At 41.3% G+C, this 18,862-nt stretch overlaps 2 protein-coding genes across 7 annotated transcripts; one reads left to right on the top strand and one right to left on the bottom strand.

Annotated features, from left to right (window-relative positions):
• Nucleotides 1–1,171: 1,171 nt before the first annotated feature.
• Nucleotides 1,172–6,831, bottom strand: tspy (testis specific protein Y-linked). Of its 4 annotated transcripts, none has more exons than XM_069704317.1 (8): nucleotides 5,806–6,831; nucleotides 5,618–5,695; nucleotides 5,408–5,534; nucleotides 4,547–4,701; nucleotides 3,847–3,923; nucleotides 3,257–3,456; nucleotides 2,932–2,982; nucleotides 1,172–2,723 (listed from the first exon to the last, which is right to left on the bottom strand). In XM_069704317.1, exons 1-8 carry the CDS (start codon nucleotides 6,754–6,756, stop codon nucleotides 2,665–2,667), a joined length of 1,698 nt encoding a protein of 565 aa, XP_069560418.1. In that variant the 5' UTR covers nucleotides 6,757–6,831; the 3' UTR covers nucleotides 1,172–2,664. The 4 variants fall into 4 exon arrangements, with proteins under 4 accessions (XP_069560418.1, XP_069560417.1, XP_069560420.1 ...); XM_069704316.1 differs by having other exon boundaries at nucleotides 3,257–3,459; nucleotides 5,806–6,829; XM_069704319.1 differs by having other exon boundaries at nucleotides 3,257–3,459; nucleotides 5,423–5,534; nucleotides 5,806–6,828.
• A 1,254-nt stretch (nucleotides 6,832–8,085) lies between these two features.
• Nucleotides 8,086–18,202, top strand: LOC138624283 (protein phosphatase 1 regulatory subunit 3A-like). Of its 3 annotated transcripts, XM_069704315.1 has the most exons (5): nucleotides 8,086–9,719; nucleotides 13,176–13,222; nucleotides 13,740–13,825; nucleotides 14,153–14,179; nucleotides 16,135–16,222. In XM_069704315.1, exons 1-4 carry the CDS (start codon nucleotides 8,854–8,856, stop codon nucleotides 14,177–14,179), a joined length of 1,026 nt encoding a protein of 341 aa, XP_069560416.1. In that variant the 5' UTR covers nucleotides 8,086–8,853; the 3' UTR covers nucleotides 16,135–16,222. The 3 variants fall into 3 exon arrangements, with proteins under 3 accessions (XP_069560416.1, XP_069560415.1, XP_069560414.1); XM_069704314.1 differs by lacking the exon at nucleotides 14,153–14,179 and having other exon boundaries at nucleotides 8,088–9,719; nucleotides 13,743–13,825; nucleotides 16,135–18,202; XM_069704313.1 differs by lacking the exon at nucleotides 14,153–14,179 and having other exon boundaries at nucleotides 8,088–9,719; nucleotides 16,135–18,202.
• The last annotated feature ends 660 nt before the right edge of the window (nucleotides 18,203–18,862 follow it).

Here is an 18,862-nt window from a genome sequence, read left to right as displayed (position 1 = left end):
CACGAGCTCATCCCGGGGGAGTGGAGTTTACACGAGAGAATCCATTTAGGATTTTGCCACCCTACACATAACAAAGGCTTTACGGACAACCCTCAGACCACAGAGCCAACCCAGGATGCTTTTGCTGTCCCAGCAATCTGTACTTAGTTTGTCACAATCAATATTGTAGGAACCAGCGCTATTATTAATTCATAATTCCAACAACATGTTGTGCTCTGAGGTGGGCTGAATAAAGCTACTTCAAAGAGGAGACAAACACTCTGTTTCACGTGGGAGCACTTCATGGGGCATAATGTGTTTCGTCATCAGTATTAATAGTATATGCCCATCCTAGACTGCATACCCTGGGTGCTGCTGGGCCTGCAACAGGACAGGTTTTTGCTCGTGGAATATTTATAGCTGTGCATTAAAAGTGGAATCAAGGGTTTAAGTGTACCATTGCAACAGTGCTGCCGTTCCTTTGTCTGGGCCTGTCCAAAAATGTCCTCCCCGGGGCTATTTGCAGTGCTACATTTGAAATGTCAGTGATATCACACACTGCCGTCATATCAAAGAGGGGATACATTAAAGAACAGCTGTATTTCAGGGGCTTTTGTTTGATTCCTCTCTTCGGGAGGAATGTGTTGCAGCCAAACATGTCAGAGATGGCTGTATAATAAGTCTCGCTTATAATGCTGTACAGGGAGTACCTGATGTGTTTAGATCAAATTGAACCAGTTCTCATTTATGCACATCTGAAAGCTTAAACAATGTCATTAAAGTACAAATATGACAGTGTATTTACTCATAACTAAAACTTGCAGCTAGTTTAACACCAGATATATGCTAATAGGCTGCACTCTGCTGCCATCTTGTGGCTGTTTCGTGTATAGATTCCACTTCAGTGAGCTCACTGCACAGAAAACATTGTTTTTTATTTTCTGTGAGGCTGAGACACATACAGGTAAAGGTGTGATGATGACCAGTGGAATCCAGAGCTGAGTCGCTGGTTCCCAGAGAGGTCAAAGATCATTGCAGATATAGTCTCAGGGTTAAAGGATGATGTCAACGTGTGAGGATGAAATTTAAAAAAAATACAAGCCGAGACGACTGTGCGCCGGGAATTTGTTGTTGTTGTTGCTGTATCTTTGTTGCAGATTGCTACTGTAAATGTAAAGCACAGACAACGATGTGAAACAACTGTCTATTTTATTAGGTCTGAGCCAAAAGGTGGACATTTATCTTTAAGCAAACAAAACCAACCAAAGCAACAAACAAGTAGGTATCTGTAACTACAGTGTTCTATAAAACACAGCACACAAAATATAACTTTCTGATCATGTTTATGAAAAAAATCCAGATTATTTTGATAAATTTATCCATGACTAAACATGTATTGTCTTTTCCAAAAGACAATGCTGAAGTACTATTTACAGGTTCATTGCTAAGAAAAGTAAGCAAATACAAAGACTAGTTTTGTTACAGTGCAACTCATGACACTGCTGTGAATTTAACATTTACTGACACTGCACAGCAAATTAGTTCCTCTACACAGCTTTGTAAGTAAAGTAACCATTCCTGTCTGACACTTTGTGCTCAAAGGCATGCCATAATGCGGATGTGTAGAAAAACTATGTAATAAATAATCATAGTTTTAACAATAAGAAATCTTAAACACATTACAAGAAAATAAACCTTAAATGTTTTAGAAAGCAAATTCAAATTAAGTTCAAATCTAAAGAAAAGAAAATACAAAACTTTACTTATTGTAGGAGCGTGTTACAAAAATGTAGGAATCCACGGAAACATTGGTCAAACTACACGATGATTTCAAACATCAGAGATGGTGTACAGGTTGTTAACAGGGTTGGAGGTCGGTGTGTGACGAGACAGAACATTAGAGTCGGGAGAAAACACAGGTATTCTATTAAAACAAGAACTGTTCCTATTTACTACAGTAGAGTACACTTTTCTTTATACACAACCAACAATAACCAGAGTGTGTGAATGTCTGAAAATCCATAAGGTTCTTGCAACACAACTACCAACATGATCATCCCTGAGAACAAATTTTGGTTCAGTACTCAGTGCATCTGAAATGTACTGTCATTATGTCAAATTTAGCTTGCGACATATTTACCTTGTCACGTGTCAATTCTAAAAACTTCCTCGACTTGAAATGACTATTAATAATGCCTCCGAAAGTTTCAGTGTTATGTAATTAAAGAATTAGCAATGCAAAAAAAATTGTATGCCACCAAGTAGTTGCAATCAAAATCTCAAATATATGGTGTACAATGATCCTCATTAAATAGAGAAACACTCCTTGTATGAACTCATGGGCATAATATGCCCAAGAGCTCAGTTAGAAAACAAATTTTTTTTTGCAAAAAGTGAATCAAAGTACATCAGAATACACAGTACCGACTTTATAAAATAGAGGGGAAACCTGCTGCCTTGGCTTTATTATTACAGTTAACCCTGATTTAAATAGCTTCTGTGTATTTTAGGTATAAAAACAACAACAAAAATGATATTCTGTGCATAAAAATGACTAACATCAGGAAGAAGGATTCAATATTTGCTCTGTTAGTCGACTGAACATCCTCTTCATCTCCCTGGTCTCTGGTCCCTACGGTGATTCGCCTTCTTCAACATATACCTCATTTAATTTTCACGTTTTTCTTAGGCCTCGTCATCCTCTTCCTCCTCCTCCTCTTCCTCCTGGTCACTGTCATCAGAGCCTGCGGGACAAAAATAGGACGGTAATAATTTCAAAGGATGGTTGTGATTATTCAAAAAAACTCTCCATAAAAAAAAAATACTATGAGCGGAAAAAGAAGAAAATGTGAAAAAGAAGATGAGCTGCCACGACACAAGTTCCCCAACCTCCCTCTGATAATTCGTGATAATGGTGAATTTGTAACACCGCTGTTAAGAGTGATGTCTTACCGTCAATTACAATTTCTCCACCATCCTCCTCCTCCTCCACTGGGCTCTCATCTGAGGAGGAGATATTTCCTGTCTATTCAGTTTAGCCCGCATTACTCAAGACATTTTACAGCTACAACACAACCCAGTGAACTCATTTCTAAAAAAAAAAAACCTCAGCGTCTCGTTTACAACATCAGCAAAAGCAAATATTGGATTATGATACACAAACATTTGACAACAACTTCTCTTGGAACGCCATCTGCAGACATCCGCTTTTAAAACAAGCTAAAAAAAAAAAAAAGGGCTTAAAATATGGACCTGTATAATTTGAGGTTTTACTGACCTGCACTAGGTGCCCTGTCCTCCTCCTCTTCTTCCTCCTCTTCTTCTTCCTCCTCTTCTTCTTCCTCTTCTTCCTCCTCCCTACCGTGGCCTTGCTCAGCCTCAGCAGGCGTCTCCTCACCGGGCTCATCATCGGAGTCAGAGATCACCACACAGTCGTCTCCGTTGCCGTTGTCCGCTGCTCTGGCCCCGGTGCCACCACTGCTGTAAAACCCCCCAAAAATAAAGAAGAAATTTACACACACACACACACACACACACACGTCCACGTTAACATTAAACACACTCATTGTTTCGGTATGTATCCCACCTCGTCTTACCAACTTAATTTTTTTTTTTTTTTTTTAAATCAGGAAACTGTGAACGTTGACACATGAGCTATAATTTCAGGGCACTGGGGCTGAGAATATTTCTAGAATTTACAGCTTAATAAGTGGGTTGTCCACTGACTGCACATGACAGTGTGTGTGTGTGTGTGTGTGTGTGTGTGTGTGTGTGTGTGTGTGTGTGTGTGTGTGTGTGTGTGTGTGTGTGTGTGTGTGTGTCAGCAGCTTGAATACACAAGACAGTGTGAGGATGTGTTTGTTTTACCTGCCGTTCTCCCTCGGTTCCCACAGAGGAGTGAGGTAGTATCTCAGAGGGTCTCTGTACAGGTCGTCCTTGAGTATCTAAACACCGGCACGAAAGGTCATTTCAACACATTTCAAGTCAATATGTTTGGAAGTTCTCTCGGGTTTCAGTACATCATGCACATTTCTGCAAATCATAGACAAAGCTTTGTGTACCATATAGCACATATACACATTATAAGTTTCCTGGTTGAAAAATGATCCTTTATATCTGGTGGAGAAAAATATAAATGTGTTCACGTCTGCCAATTATTTGGGGTAATATTTTCAAAAACACACTGGAGATCTGTTGCTTTTCACTCAGATTATAAGATTTTGTTGAAGTATTCAGACTTTAATCTTATTCTAGCTACCAGCTGGCACCATAATGATAGGAATTAAGGAACATGCTTACAAAAAAACAACAACAGAGACCCCAGTTAATGAATCAAAGCGTCAATATAATCTATGACCATAAAGTGATATAGGGAGGCTGTGGCTCAGTCGGTAGAGTGGGTTGCACACTAATCGGAAGGTTGGTGGTTCGATCCTCTTGTCCACATGCCTAAGTGTCCTTGAGCAAGACACTGAACCCTAAATTGCTCCCGATGGTGTACCATCGGATAAAAGCGTCAGCTAAATGAAATGTAATGATATCATTATAAGGGTATAGTGATTTGCACCTGCGCCACGTCATCCTGTCCCGGGTTGCTGTGGTCACTGAACCAACTGAAAAAAGTCTCGTAAACCCCGCGAGACGACTTCCTGGGTTCGCTGTGGGCCGTCAGGTTGTGTCCACGATGCCACAGGATTGGGTTGGAGAAGGACATGGGAGATCCTAAAAAACATAAGCAGCTAGGATCAGAGGTTGATACCGAATCTAATGGCCACGTACATCCTAGTTAGCATTATCTGAAGCGCTTGACATCACAAACAGAGGCTTAACATCATGTTTGGGAGATTTGCAGTGTGTTGTTATCGTAGTAATATAATAGTCTCTCAATCCACATTTACAGGCGCAAAAAAAAATGCAACAACTAGAATATTCTTACTATATCCTGTGTTTTACTGTGCAGCTGCACTGTTTGAAAAATGTTGGTTTGAAGTTGACAAATTTATTAAACTTTTTATTTTTCGGTTGCTCAAGAAAATGTTCCAAATTGTTTTTGTGATATTTGTCTCCAAAATATGACTGAATTTTGTGTTTTGGATTAAATAGTGGGCAATGTGGCTCTAAAATAATATCATGATATTTCAGTGTCTATCCAAGATAACGATGTTCTAGATGATACGACAAAACACTAAAAAAAAATATTTCATTATTCATTTCAAAAACATACAATTTCAACAAAATAAGTTATTTCTCAGTTTTTAGTTTGTAAACAACAACAGTAACTCAATGAGATTCAGAGTAGGTCGGGAACATAAGCCGCTTTCAGCAGCGCATCAGATCAACCATTATATTTCAGAGTCAAAATGCAAAGTGTGACTCGCGCAAACATGGACATTTATTGTGCACGGCAGCTATGCCTTGACTGAATTACCACGTCTATCTTTACCTCCCATCCCGAGGTGCAGCTCCTTCATAATGATGTTGTTCTGGAAGTACGGGTTCCGTCTGAAGTGGAAGCGAATCCGGTGGCCCAGTTTGTTATTCTTGAAGGACTCGATCTGGGAAAGACAGGAGAATAAGGTGGGAGTTTCGCACTATGCAACTGCAGGATTTGCAAGAGCACCACAGCAACACGTCCTACCTCGAGATCGGTCATGTAGCTCAGTGCGTCTTCGTCGGTCTCATCGATGTGGGCTGAGAGATGAGGATGGTTCAACAGCTGGCGAAATCCGGGTTAAGAAAAACAAAACACACGGTCATTTTAAACACTCCAGACACAAACCAGGAACGAAGAGTGTTTGCAGAGACACTTTTCCTTTTGAAGGATACAGCTGTGACCCAAAAGCCGGGGATTGTTTTCGTGATGGAGCTTCTCTGATCAAGATGTGGCCGCCGCTGACGACTGATCTTCAGCTCCAGCCGCTGGTGAAGCCGGGCGCTTTTTTTCTCCAGAGCTTCCAGCCTCATCTGAACTTGCGCCAGGAGAGCCACCGACTGCCTCATCTCTGGGGCCATCTTAACCGACACGATGGCGCACTCGCCATCATCATTGTCCTCATTGTCTGACGGGAAAGACGAGCTGGGTGTGGAGGAAGATCCGGATATGGATTCATCCCCTTCGTCCGCTTCAGGCATGTCGTCCGCATCTTCTCTGTCCGTGCTGTGCACAGATGTGGAACTGTCTGCGGCCGCCGCCTGCGTTTTAGAGCCCACTTTTGAGGACTGGTGGCCCCCGCGTTGCTTGAACTTACTCCCCTGTTTCACCTGTTTATTAGCCTTTTCAGACGAGCAAGGAGTCTCTCGGCTGTCTTCTCCGTCTCCTCCCGTGAGACTGGCAAGCGCCTCGGCGGCCGCGATGGCCGCCGAGTCCAGAGGAGTCGAGGGAAGCTGCTTCGTTGCTGCTTTTTCCTTCGCATGGGCAGATCCCTGAACATCCGAGGACCGCTGCGCTTTGCCGGCGTCGTCGCGGTCGGCGCCGGAGCTGTTGACGGGCTGCGAGCCGGGGCCGTCCGCGCCGCCCGGACCCCGGTCCTTCGGCGCAGCAGCCGGTTTGTCCTCGCCGTCTTTCGACCGACTCTCGCTCCCAGCCGCTTCTCTACTTTCGGCTTCGCTGTTCTTGAAACTTTCCGAAGTGACTCCGGCTTCGCCCGACTCGTCGCTTACTTTTAAGGACTTGCTGGGAACCGCCGCGCCGCCGCCGTCGTCGTCCCGGTCCGGTGACGGACACCGTTTCCTCGACGCGGAGTCGGCGGACTGTTTGCGGTCCATCACTTCGTTCATGCTTTTAGCTAGCTAGCTAGCTGAACCAGCTAGGTAGCCCCACGAGCTCTTGGGAGGAGGAGAGGGGGAGGAAGGAGGAGGAGGAGGGGGGGGGGGGAATAAAAAGAAAATAAAAAACTTAAAAAAAAACGCTGAACTAATCTAACGCGGGTCAACGTTTGTGATTGTAAATACCTGGGGGGGGGGGGGGAGGGGGGGACCGTAAAGCAGCCTACATTCTCAATGAAGCTACAACAGGAAGCACTTCTCGTGTTTCTCCGCGGCCTTGTTAAAAAAAAAAAAAAAAATTAGCCCTCTGCTGCTAACATCAGTTAGCTCGCGTTACACAATTCTCGTGTCCTCGCGGTGACGGCGGCGCCGCGCTTTTTGACGGATAAAATCCCAACCGGAAAGAGTCCGTGGAAAAAAATAATCAAATCCTCCCGCGCTCGTTCGCCATCAGCTACGATTTCGCGTTTTTTTTTTATATATATATATATCTTAAGTTTATATTCGCATTATCCGTTAGCTTGCTATCTGCTCCAAACGACGTGACAGGAAAAACAATCCCCTGATTGGCTGCGGCACGCCGCGCTAAAAACGTCTCCGCCAATCACGTGCAAGGGTGTGTTTACACGGTAATGGATCTGGAGCGGCGGGATAACTGCGCGCGCAGGAAAAAAATAAATAAAAACAATAGCGTCGTGAGGAAATCGGCGTCAGTGCGTGTAATATATATATATATATATATATATATATATATATATATATATATATATATCATAATTCAAGAGCTAATGTAATAGTTGAACAAGCTTAACCCTTAATATTTATTTAAAAGGGAAAAATATAGTTTGTATTTTCAAAATAGTAAACAAAGAAACAGCGGGGCATGCTCACAGAAAGATTAGTGTAATATGACCCCTTTTTTTTTAAATACTTTTTTAATGCTAATATGGCACCAAAAAAAGGATATATATATATATATTTTACGTTTACATCCAAAATAGACTGTTTGTTTAACGTTCAGACTGTGATATTCAAATAAAGGAACGTGCTGTTACACAAACAACAAGCCTGCTGTAAATAAAGATTTCACTTTATTTCCCTGCGAAATCAATTGAGGTGGAAGATGAGCCTGAACGTCTTGAGACGTTTAACAGCCTATGTGGTACGGACATGTTATGAGGGGGAAAAACAGTGGCAAGAAAGGCGACACGTAGTCCCCTCAACCAAGCTTCTTTTATCCCCAGTTACAGGACAGGTATGGAAAAATAAATAAATAAATCACATAATCAGTGTAAACTGGGCCAGATTCAGACAAAAGTCAGCAAATCTCGATGATACCTCATAAGGAAGAAAAAAAATACTCATAAAATCATCATTGTATCATTCGATCTTTGTCTTAAATAATACATATTATTGTGACTGAAGTGGCATTAAATTACAATGACAGCAGTGCAAACAGTATTGGATGACAAATCTTTCAGCGGGGCAGTGGAATCAACTTGCACAAACACCAGACAATCATGACTTATCCTGTAAGCCTGTGGTGAATTTAGGCTTGCAGCTGGAGTATTTGCACATCTCTGTCCTGAAATAATAACTTTCACCTGACGGTGTCTGCAGATGTTTTAATAAACACCCGTGGTGTCTGTAAATCGATTTAAAAATGTGTCATCTCATTAAGGTTGGCAAACAGCCAATATGATATTTTTGCCTGTAGTGGGCGTTTAGCCAGAGCGAACCAAACAGAACAAGGGGGAGTCACAGGATTATACCAACTTAAAAAGAAATTTGGGGCACGGTAGGTCAGTGCTAAATTTAGAGGCTGCTGCTTCCGCGACAGCAGTCAAACCGCGATGCATAAAGTCACGTAAACCAGGGGATACCGCATCACAAGGGCGGGCAGTCAATACAAGTTTTCCATGGGTGACATTTAACGCCAGTCGTTGAGTGTGTGTAGAGGCTCTGTGCGTAACGCTGCGACCGCGCTGGATCGACACTGGCCACTGCTGCGCAAACCATGAGTATTTGGTAGTGGTTTTTTTTTTTTTTGGAGACGCCATATGTACTCGTTCCAGCGCAAGGCTTTCTTCAGTGTACACTTCTGCAAACATGTCTTTTTTAACCATACCAAGTCAAGAGGGCCTTTTTACTACGATTAAAACCGGCAATTCAGCCGTGGAAGCAAGGGGTCGGTCACCTATGGACGCGGAGGAAAAGAATAATGATGAGGATGATGAAGATGATGACACCGAGGACGTCCACCTGATCCCGAGATGCTCCCCGGTGCCCAGAAAGCGAGGCCAGTCCATCTACGACGAGACCGCTGAGTACATGCGGATCCACTTGGCGCTGTCTGCCGGAAAGAGAGTGTCATTTGCCGATACAACAGGTGGAGATCTGGTGGATGTGAAGGAATTTGTTGCCTTTGATTCGGACGAAGAAGAGGAAAGTGCAAAGTGGGATGAAGAGGAGGCAAAGTATCGAAAACCAGAGCGAGAACCGACCTATCGTGTGTACCCAGAGTTTAACGCGCCCGACGGCAGTGCCCTGCTGCAGGCTGTGCGCACTCACAAAGTGGAGGTGGAGCAGATGTGTCCAGTGGAGAATGAGCCACTTGCCTTCAGTGGGGTAGTGCGAGTCCTGAACATCTCCTTCCACAAAGCAGTTTATATCAGATCGACCATGGACAACTGGGCTACTTACTATGATCACCCAGCAGAGTATGTCCAGGGATCTAACGATGGGGACACTGACCGGTTCTCCTTCAAGCTGTCCTTTGCACCACCTTATATCACAGATGGCTCTCGTATTGAGTTTGTGGTTCGCTATGAAACATCTGATGGTGATTACTGGGCTAATAACTCCTCTATGAACTACGTGATAACTCTGCTCCTGTCCTATGAAGAGGCTCCAGATCAGACAAACGTGGACACACAACAGTTAAGAAGTATCCTGAGACTTCCTAAAGCGTACAGGTACATGTACTGTCAGGTTTATCAGATGCAGACCAAAGGCTAATGATACACCTGTCAGTTAAAACATGAAAACCACTGACTGGTGAAGCATTAAGCATAATAAAGCAGCCCAGAAATGAATCATCCTTTCATAAAAACTCCAATGTTCAGTTATTATTAAAGCTGATTGGGAGGTGTTGATTTATTTCATTGATGATTTTGGAGAGTGCAATTTGAGTTGCTGTTGAACTGTACTGGTTTATACTGAGAGGTGTTTCTAATATTTTGTGCCCTCACAATCAAATTAAGTGGATTGACGAAATATTAGGAACACTTCTCTTTGAAACTCAGGACAGTGCAACAGCAGCACAACATACAGTCTCCAACATGACCATTAAAGTAAACCAACACCTCTGAATCAGACTGAATAACACCTAAACATTATAATCCTTATAAAGGATTTTTGCTGGGCTGTTGTCTGACATTTAAAAGCTTCACCTGTTTAATGTTTTGGCTGTTTGGACTCTGCAAGCTGTTTGTGCAATACTTGGCTATTGTCTGCCTGAGATCTCTCTGTCCTCAGACATCCACAGATTGTTGTTCATCAAACTTAAGTCACATTATTAAGGCCTTGCAAGCTGTCCCTCCTTCTAATAAATGAGGAATTTAGGATGCTAACATTCCCAATAACGGATTCATATAGAAAGTACTTTGGGCAAGGTTAGTCATCAAATCATTAAGAGGCAGGGATAGACCTAGCAAAGACTTACTTACGAATGAAAAAAGTATTTAGTCTTAGTCAATGGTTGTGCACAGCGACTGCATTTAGCACAGCGAGACCTCCAGACTAAAGCAGAGCAGAGTGTTAATAAACAAAGTTACACAGTCGGTTACATAATGAGTGCACAAACACAGTGTGGAAGGCGCCTAGTTAGGAGTTTTTCTATGTCCGGTTTTGCACTTTCCAATATACAGTGAGATGTGGAACAGATTTTTTTGGAGAGTGCTCTCCCTCCGCTGAATGCCATTCACCCAGTGGTGTGTCGGGCGATCAAAATAGGCAAAGGTCAGGTGTCGTTTTCAGCCCTGGCGTTTCCCTGCATGGAAATTTACCTCTGACCTTTTCTATCAGAGTCATTGGGGAGCGGAGCAATTTGAAAGGAACACATTGGCTTCTCTCCCTTTTGTAATTAGACACTGGCCCACTTTGCTTACTTCTGTACTCTATTAAAGCCATCTAAACCCCAGATTTATTAAAGCATTACCATGAGAGAGCGTGATGAGTCTCACAATGTGCAGTGACAGAGGCAGAAGACATAGTTGTGAGGACCTATAAAAGGAGTAAACTGTGTGGTGTGGTTGTCATGTAGGTCTTTGCTGCTGCAGCTGTTTGGAAGGACCCAGATGGGCTGTTAGGGACGGATGAGTCACAAGTTTTGGGGAGCATAAAATGGATCACACCTTCTCCATAGCAGCCATTACAGATTGATTAGGTGCTTTGAAGTTAAGTGATAATTGGATTTTTAAGATATTAACAAGGCAGCCAGTGGGAGGAAAGGTTATTATGGGGATGAAACAAGTCTAGACACTTCAATTTATTATTGTGCGTTAATATTAATTACACATAGTTTAGTTTCAGCTTTGAAAGTTTGGTTTACATTTAACCAAAACATATCCACCTCAGGTAACAGTCTTCTGCCTATATATTCACATCAAACTCCGTTTTTTTCTACAATGTCAGGTTGAGGTCGAGGTTTGGACCAGGCATGTGCCAGAGTGTCTTTGGCCAGAGAAACCTGACATCTTAAATGTGACCTTTAAATGCATAAAGAAAATCTTTATGTCAGCTTCTTTCAGAAACAAGGAGTAGATTTCTCTGAAAACTTACAAAGCTTGCTGTTGTAATTATTATCGAAGACACTGCGCTTGCTATAAAGGAACATAAAAAAATTACCTGAGTGTGCAGAGCACAGAAAATGATGGTTTTACATCACCAGACCAGTGACGGTCTGTCAAATCTGCGTCAGGTTTTAAAACCTGCCCTTGTGATATACAACTGGATGCGCCATACTAGTAGTATTAACGGCTCTTGTCACATGCTTATCACACGTCTTAACCTTTACTTCATTTGGCATCCATTGCTGAGCTCGTGGCAATGTTTCAAACCCCCTTATGGTAACAGAGGTGCCTTCTTATAGTGAACCCTTCTGCATCATGATTTGGAGCACCTGTCGTCATTTCCTTTTCCAATGTTAAACACAATTACATTTGATATTTCAGCTCTGAAATATGACTTCTACTGGCTTATATGGTGCTTGCACTTATGCCGCGTTCAGATGGGTTTATATTTACCGTGTACACGAGAAGAGTCCATATGAACGTCCCCCTCGTGGTGTTCACAACGTTGGAACTCGAAATATTCGATGGAAGTGATGAAAGGTCATGGAAGTTAGTTTTTCATTGGATGTGAAGCTAATATATTGTAATTTTAGTCATGTAGAGTTTGTCTTCATAATTTAGATAATATCCTACGTCTGAGAAAAATGTTGATCTTCCCAACATCCTCATATTTTCCTGCATTACATTACCCCCTGTTGTTTGCTTGCTGAATTGTTCACCTGTGTGGCTTCTAGACGCAGTCCATGTTGCCGTTGCCTAGCAACAGGGTTTTTATGACTTAACCACTGAAACACCAAGCATACGTTGCGCACGACTTCCCGTGTTGTAACATAGAGCTCACAAGTTCCTTTTGAATGCAGCATATGTCAACAAAATCTCACTCTAGTTTTCCACCTCACCTTTTGTTTTAACAAACAGTCCAAAGTGATGAGTCATCGCTGAGGGTTTTGGCCTTAAAACACTCTGCTCAGCTGGTGCAGCTGTTTAGAAAGTGAATAGTACAATACAGTACAAAAAGAGACCCGGCAATGTTCAATAATAATGGCTAATTCAGCACATTAGCAGCTGAACTGCATCAGCAGTCAATAAGTCCAATCATCCAAAACAGGTGATGATGATGGTGCTGATCTCCATCCTGTCCTTCCACTTTAAACCTTCATCCCACATGAACAGTTATTTTAGCTGAAAATGGTTCAAATTTGTCAGCTGACTCAAATGAGCTTGAAATCCAAATGTGTCTGAGTAAAGATGTGGCTGTAAATCTATCGTCATGCTGTTCTGCCTCAACTCAGGTTAAACAACAGCTCTCTTTTACCCGGTGCATCTCCCATGATTCAGCAGATCAACACCGTCTAGACCACTCTGTATTTTCAATGTGTGTTATTAGGCCTCAGGTATTGCGTCATTACAACAATTTTTGTGTCTATGTCTGCAGTCTCATATTTGAGGATTTAATTGCTCTATGTGTGTAGAAGTGTGAAATCATAGAGACATTTTTTTTATATGTTGCATTAAAGTATGTACTGCTGAGTGGCCTTAATATTCTGTTATAACCCAAACATCTCTCTTTTCTTTCAGTATGTATGATGAATTAGATTCAGATGACGAGCACAAAAAGGAGGAAGGTACACAATGAATGCTTTTGTCCCAAATCACTGTTGTCATGTCAGTTCACCATCTGACAAAAAAAAAAAAAAGACAAAATGTAATATTAATATGAATGGATAATTCCTGTATATTGAGTTTACTTAAAGGGGTATTTCAGAGATCATTAAGTTCTCGCTGGAGTCCGATTTTTTTTTTTAAATGGTTAAAATCACTGCAGCAGATTTTATTCGTAATGTAGGCCAAGCTTCAAGAAACACATTTCCCATAATGCAAATCTTTGGCAACTTTCATTATTATCATGTAAATTCAAACACTGCCAGTTTGTAACAATGGCTTACTCCAAGTCTCAAGCCCAAACCGAGATAACCACGATGACATAATCACTATTATTCTCTTCTCTTTTTTATTTATATTTTTTATATTCTGTAGCGAACAAACTGCTGACAGTTTGTTTTCTGGTAAACAATGCCATTGCTTTTCCTCTGTTCAAAATAATCAGGGTTTCACAACTAATTGTTTTCTGTTTCACGTCAGCAGAAGAAGCAGGGAGCTCCCAGTCTGGACTGAACCTGCCTGCAGCGGCGTTCCCAGTCATCATACAGCCGGAGATTGATGTAGAGGTAAGCGTGAAGTAGGAACACTGTGAGGGGAAAGTTACATATTGATGGAATAACATGTAAACCAACAGATATTCTTTATTAACTTTCTGTGTCCCATGTGGGCCTGTTTTCCGACCGTGGACACACATTTTGCAAACTACTTGTTCGATGAGGTTTAAATGATCTTGATCTGCATGCAGTTGTTGACACATTCCCATTTAACAGGTAAGCGGGCTATAATGGTTGTATCTCTTTATACAGCTCATGTGTCTAATAAAACATAACAAACATTTTTGTTCAACTGTTAAAACTTATCATCATTGGCTTGGTTGTTTATATTGTTCACAGCTCATTGAAGCTTCAGCAACAACTTAGGTAATGTGTCGCTTCTCACTGCTGTAGCACGAGTACTGAATGTTATTTTCAGCTTCTCTTTCTATTCGTATCAGGATGCATGCTGGTCATGTTTGTGCACTTTTCAATTTGTCCCCTTTCAGTTTTAATTCATGTCTTTTTAATATAAAGTGATTCAGGACACTGATGTTTTTTCACATTTAATCACATCTATATCCTCTGTCTTTACATTATTTAAGGACATAGTATTGGAAGTCCCCTGTAGTTTTGCTGAGGTATTTACATAGATTTTATTTTTGTATGGAAGAGTTGATATGACTCATTTTAAATCCCACACAGCACAATCGTACTTAATGTATCATTGTTACCGTGACAATGACAGTCCGGTACTCCAGTAGCTGGTATTGTCCGATGGCCATCTACTGCATGCTGTTGATAACTTCTGAACCAACCTACTAGTAGGTTTTAACAGATCCCATACATTTGTGACGGATGTATGATTAACTTCCTTTTCAATAGTCTGATAACAGAAAAATCATGCGGAAGTGTCGAGCCATTAAAAACTTAGTTATCTTTGGTCTAACTAACACAAACATAACAACCTCAAACAGACCTTTCAGTAAAAATGATGATGTTCCACCTCCTATCAGAATAATATGATGTGATCGAACATTATTGTCTCACTCATATATGGATGTATACTGTCGGGCATGTTCTCATCCAGCTCATCCTTCATGCTTGTTTCATCTCAGTATTCACATGCATGCTTTTACCTTTTGGTAGAGCAATTTAAGGTGAACCAGTTAACTTCTGTATTAAAATCACTTCCCTCCTATTATTAATGTTTTCCCTGTTCCATACATCATCCAGTGTAATCTGAGAATCTAATTCAAAGTTAAATAAGGTCAGAATAAATGTGGTAATTACCAGTAACCACAGTTTCAATTGTTCACTTGCTGAATTGTGCACAAAAGTTTGGTTTCCCTGAAGCTTTTTAAAATATTGTGGTGAAACAAAGTCATTTTTTGATTGATTACACTGTAAGTTTGATCACAGAACTGAAAACGGGCTTCTTGGGAATTATGAATTGCTGTAAAGTTATGAAACAGAGAACTCCGGTAAAAATAATTACTGCATGAGAAATTATATCTGTAGTGATGACTTGTTAAAAATGTTTTAAACTCAGAACTTTTATAATTCTTAAATTTTTCTCTGGAAACATGATGATATAGAATATATTATGTTAAAGTCTTAAAATATTCATCTACAGTATATCTACACCGACCTGCTCTATCGTAACCTTTCTGTTATTTGTATTTTATGTCTTGCGCCTGCATTTTGTGTTCGTGGTGCCGTTTTCCTTATCTGTCTTTTGGTTTTATATTGTGTTGGTTTCATCTTGATATGACCTTGAGTGTTTGTCACAGCAGCCTCAGAGCAGGAAAAGCTCTTTTCTACATGACTGGCAATTTCCCTTTTCGAATAAAGCCAAATGAAAACGAAAAAATAAGTATTTTTAGGGATGACATTAGTTCTGTTCCTGCTGTTCAAAGGATAAACAACCACCCAGTTTAGTTTGTGCAAATATGCAGAAATATACTCGATAAACTTGAGGATGAAATAATTATGAAAAACTGCACATCTCTTATTCTTCTCTTGCAGTTAAAGGAAGGAAACTTTAAAATATGTAATTCTTGTTTTTTTTTACATCTGACAGGCGATCAGTGCATTAGAACATACGTTTTTGTCAAAAATATTTGCTAAAAGTGTCAGTCAAGCCTGTCATACTGTTCATGTTTTGTTTGCATATCCTCATAGTTACTGTGTCAGCATGGGTTCCATCTCACTGAAAAGCATTAGTATGCAGTGAAATGCTTTTCTACCTTCAGTGTGCAACATTTATAAACACAAACCTTTGCACCTTGTCCTTCCACTGTCCTAGCTGTCACTGTTATCTCACTGTTTTCCTTTAACAGACTGCAGTTCACTCATCTGGTTCCTCTGTCCCATCCAACCAAGAACTTCCATCTGTTGATGGCTCGCCGTCCACTCACGCTGTATTCCCACATGAACAATTCCCTTGTCCGTCTTCCGAAACCGCACTTCAAACGAATTTGTCCTTTGTGCTCTGTGCCAGCGAATCCGTCCAGCCAAATAAGTCACAGCCTTTACCCAGACTCCACTGGGAATTAGGCGACCAAACGTCAGAGCAGCCCGTAGACAGTAGTCCCTCTGCACCGCTGCCTGCTGCAACTCCTACTCCACAACAAGAGTCCAAACCGAGATCCGACAACTCCCAGGCCGGCACGGAGGAAATCCCTGCACCAGAGGCTTCTTGCATGAGTCTTCTTCCTACAGAGACAAATCTGTGTTCAGTGACAGGAGTGGATGGATCGACCGAAAAACCAGGCAGTCGTCCTTGTCTTGAACTGCCTGCTGAGCGTATCTCTTCCCCCAGTGCGACTCTGGGATTCGAGAGAGACGTTGCAGTGGGATTGAGTGAATTTGTGGAAGGATTATCAGAAGGTTCCACCAGGTGTGCAGCATATCCTGAAGGCAGTACGCCTCCACTTTTGTCTCCTGTGGCAGAAACTCCGGCATCTCTGGGAGCAGAAGGCGAAGCTCCGCCGGCACCTGAGCTCACAGAGAGCGCCTCAGTTAATACAGGTGTCACAGAGGTGAGCCAAAACTCAGCTCTTCAGTCTGTCTCAGTCTGGGAAGAGAAGGGAGATGATCCCCATATTTCCCCTGACGCATTATTAGAAAATGCACCATTGTCAGAGGTTGCTGAGCCCCAGTCTGACCGTGATGTAAACAGGAATCTGATGCCATCCATTATCTTCCTGAGTGGAGTTGTCTCCCTCTCGATTGTGTTGCAGGAACCCACTGCCCTCTTCTTTATTGGACTACTTTTAGTTTTGCGCCGTTTGTGACTTTACACTAAACAAAGGTTTATTCTGGTCTGTTCTCAAGTTAAGTGCCTTTTCATGATTCCAAAATGAGCCATCGAGATAAACAACACACAACCGTCCTATTGAAGTTGTAGCTATTTTTGTGCATAGTCTAATGCAAGGAGACATTATTTTAATGCATTCTGTCAAACCAGCCCGGTATAATGCCAAAGCATGTAATACACACATCCATCTATTTGTAGAATACCGTGTCAGTGTCATGTTTTGCCTCGCCTAGGCGTGAAAAGTACACACACATATGACCACGGTCGAAGAAGGAGGTCACGTGACAGTTTTTTTTCCTAAATCTAACCACATGGTTTTTGTTGGGGAAACATAAGGCACCTTTATCTCATTTCTAGGGGAGACATAGTGTGACACTGACACTGACACTGTCGTGAGCTGGCGTGTGTATGACATACTTTGATGCCGAGTCATGTAACCCAATCGTAGCAACTCCATTTCTACACCAATATTGTGTGTGTATCACTTTAACATTAAAGCACAGTATATTATCAAAGATGTTTTGTAAGTGGTCTATACTTACCTTCCTCTTGTTATGTGCAGATTGTGTATGTGTGGTTATATCCTCATTTATTAAATCAGTACTACAATGCACTTTTTCAGTAGCTCAGGCTGCTGTCTAACTACACTGCCATGAGTTGAATTTTTGGGAGTTTCATGTGTTATGATGAAGGACAAAAACATGACCGCAGTGGGAAATTAAAGAGACTTCTTGTACAAATGGAATTTTGTTTACAAAATGCAAAAACAAAACATTGTTATGTGAAGTATTTTGCCTTAATACTTAGTAAAGATAACATTTAAATGCATGCTGATTAAAGAATTAAACAAATGAAAGACTGTCTGGTGTGATATTAAAAGTGATATTAGTTATTAAGAGTGCACCAGTACCTTTCATTTGACAGGTTGTCCTATTGAGTCTTGTTAGTAAACTCCTATTATTGTTGTTGCACAACAAAGCATTTTATAACTACTTTGACAACCAGAGTGAAGCACTGAATGACATGTTTGAAGTGGTGAAAGTTTTTGCAGTGTATTTCAATTAAAACGTGGTCATATCCCTTGTACAATTCCGTGTCTTTGTTGACTTCTTTTTCCTTTTCATCCACTCTGCAAAAGAAACGTGCACACGGCAGTTTTGTGCACAGAAATGACACTGCAGTGCAGAGCACTACATATTTGGAGGCACTGACACACACCTTTAAAATAACATCAGAGGCTTTGGTGCCTCCGTCACCAGGCTGTGTTCAGCTTTGCTTGAAGTGGAATTACACAGACAGCAACATGAGCTGCAGATAGAAGCCAAAGGTCACGCATTGCACTGAGGTCACGGTGTTTTTCAGTTCACACTGGCCATTGTAACTGAGTTCGGTGTTTGAAAGCTGCAAATGCTCAGGAAACCTCGTCGGATGCAGCATGATGAGATGTCATAGACTGTTTCTGATTAAACTTACAATATCTTTAATTTTTAACCATGCAAACCTGTGAGTTATATGCTAGTACTATATATGGAATTTACTTTATAATCTTCAAACCCATATTTGTCTCCATCAGCCCTCGGATGTTAGACATCGTGTAGATTACGTGGATTATATATTTAGCCTTAAAACAAAATTATTAATCAGGGCACGATTTCATTTCACAGACTTCTGGAGGGAAAATGGTTGGAGCTATTCATTTGTGTGAGGGTCACATAGTTTCAGTGTGGAACGTATTAAAAATTTAAGCA

This window comes from Brachyistius frenatus, unplaced genomic scaffold, assembly GCF_029030835.1.
Source record: "Brachyistius frenatus isolate BFR_SWC_R1_liver_20210118 unplaced genomic scaffold, ASM2903083v1 Contig_50, whole genome shotgun sequence".
NCBI classification, from domain to species: domain Eukaryota; kingdom Metazoa; phylum Chordata; class Actinopteri; family Embiotocidae; genus Brachyistius; species Brachyistius frenatus.
The sequence above is the reverse complement of the archived record's forward strand: the minus strand, read 5'-3'. Positions and strand labels throughout refer to the sequence as shown.

What these genes read in the sequence shown, in the direction of transcription:
- tspy (XM_069704316.1), bottom strand. Translation starts at nt 6,756, where the DNA reads ATGAACGAAGTGATGGACCGCAAACAGTCCGCCGACTCCGCGTCGAGG. An exon ending in GCTACATGACCGATCTCGAG is followed by an intron (nt 5,535 to 5,617) that starts GTAGGACGTGTT and finishes TGTCTTTCCCAG; the next exon opens with ATCGAGTCCTTCAAGAATAA. An exon ending in TGGAGAAATTGTAATTGACG is followed by an intron (nt 2,724 to 2,931) that starts GTAAGACATCAC and finishes TTTGTCCCGCAG; the next exon opens with GCTCTGATGACAGTGACCAG.
- LOC138624283 (XM_069704313.1), top strand. Translation starts at nt 8,854, where the DNA reads ATGTCTTTTTTAACCATACCAAGTCAAGAGGGCCTTTTTACTACGATT. An exon ending in CGAGCACAAAAAGGAGGAAG is followed by an intron (nt 13,223 to 13,739) that starts GTACACAATGAA and finishes GTTTCACGTCAG; the next exon opens with CAGAAGAAGCAGGGAGCTCC. An exon ending in AGCCGGAGATTGATGTAGAG is followed by an intron (nt 13,826 to 16,134) that starts GTAAGCGTGAAG and finishes TTCCTTTAACAG; the next exon opens with ACTGCAGTTCACTCATCTGG.